At 34.2% G+C, this 7,115-nt stretch overlaps 1 protein-coding gene and 1 long non-coding RNA gene across 2 annotated transcripts; both read right to left on the bottom strand.

Moving 5' to 3' along the window:
• Positions 1-508: 508 nt before the first annotated feature.
• On the bottom strand, positions 509-3,418 carry LOC107802423 (WAT1-related protein At5g47470-like). Its single transcript, XM_075252644.1, has 3 exons — positions 3,165-3,418; positions 1,918-2,076; positions 509-779 (listed from the first exon to the last, which is right to left on the bottom strand). The coding sequence occupies exons 1-3, from the start codon at positions 3,339-3,341 to the stop codon at positions 726-728; spliced, it is 390 nt and encodes a 129-aa protein (XP_075108745.1). The 5' UTR covers positions 3,342-3,418; the 3' UTR covers positions 509-725.
• A 575-nt stretch (positions 3,419-3,993) lies between these two features.
• On the bottom strand, positions 3,994-5,483 carry LOC142180575 (uncharacterized). The gene is made up of 3 exons (XR_012709186.1): positions 5,342-5,483; positions 4,506-4,571; positions 3,994-4,021 (listed from the first exon to the last, which is right to left on the bottom strand). It is a non-coding gene; the product is annotated as an uncharacterized LOC142180575 (long non-coding RNA).
• Positions 5,484-7,115: the final 1,632 nt, after the last annotated feature.

Genomic DNA, 7,115 nt, shown 5'->3' on the forward strand with positions numbered 1-7,115 from the left:
TTTGTTTTGCTGCAGATTTTTATTCCGACCAGCCAACTTCAAATCACATTTTCCGATTCGTTAACCGTTGGATCGGGCTGAAATTTTGACTGAGTATTCGTAACATCTTGTCTTGGATTTGAACGATGAAGATCGAATTTGGAGGCTCGTAGTATCTTATTTCGAGCCTCTAACAGCAGCTTCATTTTTGTGGATTATACTCTTTCTTCAATTGATTAGTTGTTGCTCTTGTTGCTATTGTTGCTCCGTGTTTGGCACTTGTTGTGTAGCCAATTTGGAGAACTTTTGTAACCCTCTTATTGTTATAGTGGAGTTTTTTGGATCTTTGTGATCCCGTGGTTTTTACCTTCGATTTGAAGGGTTTTCCACGTTAAAATTTGGTGTTCTTTATCTTCTTTATTTTCAGGTTTGCCTCTTCCTCGGCATAACATTGTTTACCTGATAGTTCATAATCTGTTGATTTGCAAAAGGTTATATTAACATATCGAACTCTGTACCCAATCAAATACCATCACATAAATCGGAACGAAGATGCATACACATCATATGTAAACTAACTAAAAATAAGCTGTCTACTTCATATTTTTCTATATGTATATACAAAACAATGAACAAGAGAAAAGAATAATAAGAATTAGATTTAACTTAAAAGAGGCTTCTCCACATCATATTCATCACTTTCTGAGGAACTGGAAGAAGAACTGATCAAATACTCTTCTTTCCCTTTAGCCCATAGCACGAAATACAGACCGATGAACATAAAAAACATACCAGCAAGGCTGCAGAAAGAAGCTAAAGTCATCACTCCAATTATCGATTATTAATCAGTGGCGTGCACAGGATTTTATGTAAGCAGTGTCGGCCAATTGTCACAGTTGAACTAGTACATTTGTTTGGGTTTCAAGCTATGGAGTTTTAATAAAGCTTTACTTCCATCCTAAACCTATACTTCGTCTTATTTTTCAAAAAGTGATGTGTGAGTAATTGAGTATGTGTGAAAGGGAGCATGACGTAACTGGTAAAGTTGCTACCATGTGACCAGTGGCGAAACTAGAAATTTTTCCAAGGGTATTCAAATTTAAAAGAAGTGATAAAAATTTCCGACAAACGGTGTTCAATATGTGTTATATCTAAAACGTAATATTTTACCTATATACACAATACAATTTTTCGACGAAAGGTGGTCAATTGACCACTCTTATAACCATGTGGCTTTGCCACTGCATGTGACCAGGAGGTCACGGGTTCGAGCTGTGGAAATAGCCTCTTGCAGAAATGGAGGGTAAGGTTACGTACAATAGACCCATGTGGTCCGGCCCTTCCATGGACCTCATGCATAGCGGGAGCTTAGTGCACCAGGACGTCCTTTTGATATGTGAGCATGTGTGTATGCGCGCATGTATGCATTTATTTGAATTTTTTTGGGAGGTTGATTGATAATGCATGTACCTTCCAAGAGTGATTGAGTCCCTTAAGGTGATTGTAGAGAGAACAACTGCTAACACAGTTCCAATGGGACTAAAAACAGAAACCAAAACTGGCCCTCTTTTCTTCATTGCCCAATTGTTAAAGCTTATGCATGCTCCACTTACAATTCCTGCCTATTACAACAAAAAATTTGTAGGAATATCAGAATCATTTATTTCCTTTACCCTACAATTTGTCTACATAACAATTTGCACATAAAAAAAAGGCAGCCCGGTGCACTAAGCTCCCGCTATGCGCGAGGTCAAGGATCGGACCACAAGGGTCTATTGTACGCAGCCTTACCTTACATTTCTGCAAGAGGCTGTTTCCACGGCTCGAACCCGTAACCTCCTGGTCCCAAGACAACAACTTTATCAGTTACGCCTAGGCTCCCGTTCACATAACAAATTGCACATATAACATTATTAATTAAGGTAACTGGTGAATTACCAGTAAGGAAAAGCCAATCAAGTCGCGGATATTTAAGGGAAATCCAATCTCCAAGCAATGTTCTTGAACTAACTCAACTATTACAGTCAATGACATGCCTATGAAGGAAGTTATAGCAGATAAGGAGATTGGTGCTGGAAAATATCCCAAGGTTGTTGCCTGAAAAGTTGTTAATTAACCAACATATTAGGAAGAACTACACTAGCAAAGTGACACTATACAAGAAAAATGTCATTTCGAATTTTAGCGAGGAAATATACAGTTCATCACTAAAAGGAACAATAAGAATAACGACAACAATAACAATATACCCAGTATTATCCCACACTATGGGGACTAAAAGGAACAATAGCGACGGGCTAATATACAACTAGTATACAATAACGAGGAAAAGGTTCCTTTTAGCGCGAAAGATTATAACCTTGCTAAATTTAGGGAACACAAATGCCACGTCAAAAGAAATTAGCAGGACCTCACTAGAACCAGGCGCGTATGTAGCGTATATATGATGGGTTCAATTGAGCCCATAACTTTCGATGCGTAGCATAAATTTGTGTAAAATCTATACTAAAATTGCAACAAATAGTAGATTTGAACCCGTAACTTTAAAAATATATTGAGTTTAATGCTAAAAATCTTAAAGGCTAAATCCATAGGGTTTAAATCCTGGATCCGCCTCTGATTAGAACATCCTAGCTTATTAGCAATGCCCTTATTAGAACATCCTCGATCATAATTAGCGAGGCCCTTATTAGAATGCCCTCGCTAATTATGAGCGAGGACGTTCTGAGGCCCTTTTAGAACGTCCTCAGTCATAATTAGCGAGACCCTTCCTTATTAGAACATCCTCACTCATAATTAGCGAGGTCCTTATTAGAACGTCCTCGCTCATAATTAGCAAGACCCTTATTAGACCGTCCTCGCTCATAATTAGCGAGGCCCTTATTAGAACGTCCTCACTCATAATTAGGGAGGCCCTTATTAGAACGTCCTCGCTCATAATTAGCGAGGCCCTTATTAGAACATCCTCGCTCATAATTAGCGAGGCCCTTTCTTACTAGAACATCCTCGCTTATAATTAGCGAGGCCCTTATTAGAACGTCCTCGCTCATAATAAGCAAGGAACTTATATGAACGTCCACGCTCAAATTAGCGAGGTACTTATTAGAACATCCTCGCTCAAATTTTGGCGAGGCTCTTGTTACTCGCTAATTGGGAGTAAGTATTAGTTAATACTGTCTATATACCTGCAAAACAACACTACTTGATAACACCAAGATTGCTGCCATGAGATAGATTGAACCCTTGATCTTATCTTCATTAAATATGTCAGCATCATCATCATCATGTGGTGGAGATGGTAAAGAAAACTGAGCCTCTTTTTCTGGTATGTGAGCATTTGAACTACTTTGCATTAGGCTCATTAGAATTGCCCCTGTTATGCACAATAGTGTTCCTAAAATTTTGACTTTGCTGTATTTGCACTTTAACTCCACCTTCTCTCATCTGCATGTAAGGTCATAGAAATTAGAATTGCAACTAAAGCAAGTAAATAATTAGAAGAAACCATTTCCCTTTCTTCCCCCTCTATTAATTATTAAATAAATAGGATTTTTACACTGTATAGCTGCCCACCCAAAAAAATAGTCAGTATATATATATATATATATATAGCCGTCCATAATTAATGTATAATATGTGTATACCGGCTAGGATATGTACAAATATTTTTGGCCGAGTGGCCAAATGTGTAACTTGCCCCTTTCATTTTTCTTTTTAAGTACTAGTATCTGATCAATAAACCCTTATGGTCCAGCCCTTCCTGGACCTCGTGTATAGCGGGAGCTTAGTGCACCGGGCTGCCCTTATTCAGATTTTGAAGCTAAAAGAATACTAAAATCATCTTTTTTTCTTTCATGTATATGCAATTTTCTTCATCATGCTACACACTCTTAAATTAAGACTCTTAATTAGAACCTGTGATATAAAAATGAGTGCACCTCTATTGAAAATGCTGAATTCTTGAGCCATAATTTCAGGAGGTTTCAATCAGCCTATCATGTGTGGTGGTGAGCCTAGGTATAAAGATTGGAATAGTGTCACCCTGCAAAAAAAAAAAAAAAGCAAAATGTTGATATACTAATTAAGCATGCCAAAACTTCAAACTAAACTAGCTAGCTCCTAGAGGCAGATCTAGAGCGTGCTCGTTCAATTGAATTCACTACTTTTGGCTCGAATTACTTATTATTACATTATGAAGAAAAAAAATCATAAATGTGTAATACTTCACATCCATTCTCAACCAGTTGACTCTAAACGTTGAATTCGCCTCTGCAGTAGCTCCTTGTATAATCTCTATTTTCTCACGTACGAAAGATTTTTTTTCCCTCTAATGCGCTTGCAATTAGACCAGTCGTAACCCCAATTGTTACGGGAATGTTGTTTAGTTGGTCTATGCATGTCTGGACAGCCTCGGTTAATCCTGCCTATATTAGGTTGCATGTCTTTTTGTAGTCGGATCTCTAAGTTTTCAGAATGCTCCGGATTTTTTTTTAAAAGAATAAAGAAAATAAAAATACATGGCTTACCCTCCAAAAGAAATTAATAATAATTGAATCAATAACTTCAAATTCATTTGCTTTGGCCATTGATTCCTGCAACATTAATAACATTCATACATTAGCTTCTTTTAGGATCATTTATTTGGAAAAAAATAAATACATATCATCACTAACAAGAGAGAAAAATAGTTACCTTTCAAAAAAATAGGATAATGGAGAAAGGATTAAAAATGTGGCAAATGATGATAAAATTACAAGGGATGAAGGTTTGAAACCTAATGACATAAGATAACTTGCTAATACTGAATTTCCTGCATATATAAATTGCATTCCTATTAAACCTCCTATCATTGCAAAATCTTCAAAAACTTCCTTCTTTTGAATTCCTTTCATTTTCTCTTCAATAAATAGCTGAAATTAACCTTCAATATTGCCTTTCTCCCTCAATATCTACCAGCCAGATATAACTGTGCCTCAATCCAAAATAAAATTACTTGTCATATAGCACAAGAAACGACTATGTCTCAATCTTAAACGAGATTACTTGTCATATAGCACAAGATACGACCATGTCTCAATCTCTGACAAGATTTCTTGTCATATAGCACAAGATACGACCATGTCTTAATCTGAAACAAGATTACTTGTCATATATCATAAGATACGACTATGTCTCAATCTGAAACAAGATTACTTGTCATATAGCACAAGATATGACCAGTCTCAATCCCAGACAAGATTACTTGTCATGTACGGATTGATAAACGTGACATATATAAATTAAATTCTTTATAGGGAACAAAGTGCTATTGATCAATGATCACTCTTCATCGTATATTTTCATTTTTTTCCTCATAATTTACCTTCATTCACCTGCAATATATTGCCTTAGTATTACCAGATATTTTCATATTTTTTTCTCATAATTCACCTTCCCTTCACCTGCAATATTACGTTGGCTCGTTGATCTTTTCTGGTATTTATTCTAGGTATTATTGGTTAGCAAAGAACTAGTATATATATGGATAATTTGTTCTTGAAAAAATATCCATTTGGTTTCCTCCTAATTATCTGTTTGAGGAAGAGGAGTTTGGAAAATTATGTGGCCAAGATTCTTTTGTAGGACAAATGGAATTATCAATGATCACTTATTCAATTGGTTTACTGGTTTGCCATTCAATCTGCCAAATGGATTAAATTGAAATTAAATTTAGTTAAATGCCAGAAAAATGAAAAAAATTAAATGCCGAAAATAGTATCAATATTTAATAGAAGTAGTATCAATATTCGACCTAATAGATTTTGCCCCTGTACTATCTAAAATTGACCAATTTTGTCTTTCGTTAATCTTTTGATTTTATATTACCCTTTCCCTTGATCCATAACAGATCTCCAACCTGGGTTAACTTTAAATCATAACCAAAAGTTGATTGGTAAATTTGATTATTTTTTTCTCGAAGAATTCGAACTCGTGTCCATTCATTTTATGCTGGAACTCTATTAATAACAAGGGGCCAAGGTTAACAATAAGGACATAAAATGAACCTAAAATATACCGTATAATAAAATTGAGCAATTTCAATTAGTACATAAGCAAGATTTATACTTTTTTTTTTTTAATTTTGTTGAAGAAAATAAGAAAACGTGATTAGTTGATTAATATCGTGTGACTGCCTTCGTAGTAACCTGTTTAGCTAATATAATATCCCTTTTGACCAAAAAAAAAATTATAATTGGTATAATTGGGTCAATAACGTATCATTTTAAAATGGCTTGACGCACCTCGTCTCAGATGGGCAAAGAGAGCATGGCATTGTATGCGCAATTTCTTTTTTTATGTATGTATAATTTAAAATTTACAAAATAACATTGTAAAAATTTATCCTATTAAGCTTGTAAAAAATAATTATGGATTAGGTATGATACTAAATGATTAAATCAATGTTTTGATTGCCAAGTGGTAGGCCAAAAGGCATGCTAAAGAATATTTTAGTGGTGAAAAAGACATAATTCAAATTATAGTATCACAAGTTAGATAGTATCATTTACACCATAATAACCTCTTATAGCATGTTACTTGGAGTAATTACTAATGGGATAAGATTTTTTTTATATACAAGTAACTTATTAGGTAATTAAATATAAATTTTTATTATAATTAATCAGTTATTTTATAAAATTGATAACTAGCCTGAAAATAGTGATTAAAATACTGATAATGCAAAGTTATCTTTACACTTCAAACGTGACTTAGAGCCCGTTTGGACATAAGAATTTTTTTATTTTTCGAAATAAGTGTTTGACTATAAAATTTCTAATTTTCACTTGAAAATGAATTTTGAAATTTTTCGAAAATTTCAAAAACTCTAAAAAGCTGATTTCAAAAATTTCACTCAGGTTACTCACAAAACTTCAAAAACAACCCAAAATTATATTTATGTACAAACACAACACTAATTTTCAAATACCATTTTTACTTGAAAAAAAGAATTTGCTTTTTTTGAAAATTACAATTCTTATGTCCAAATACCCATTTAAATACTAGTCGGAGTCAAAAAGATTCACGAAAAATTCACAACTGACGCTACTTGTGTGAGTTTTTTTTTATCTCACAATTTTATAGTTCCATAATTTTGT

Source organism: Nicotiana tabacum, chromosome 5 (assembly GCF_000715075.1).
Source record: "Nicotiana tabacum cultivar K326 chromosome 5, ASM71507v2, whole genome shotgun sequence".
Taxonomy (NCBI): Eukaryota; Viridiplantae; Streptophyta; class Magnoliopsida; order Solanales; family Solanaceae; genus Nicotiana; species Nicotiana tabacum.

What these genes read in the sequence shown, in the direction of transcription:
- LOC107802423 (XM_075252644.1), bottom strand. Translation starts at nt 3,341, where the DNA reads ATGAGCCTAATGCAAAGTAGTTCAAATGCTCACATACCAGAAAAAGAG. An exon ending in CAAGTAGTGTTGTTTTGCAG is followed by an intron (nt 2,077 to 3,164) that starts GTATATAGACAG and finishes ACAACTTTTCAG; the next exon opens with GCAACAACCTTGGGATATTT. An exon ending in TGATTGGCTTTTCCTTACTG is followed by an intron (nt 780 to 1,917) that starts GTAATTCACCAG and finishes TTCTTTCTGCAG; the next exon opens with CCTTGCTGGTATGTTTTTTA.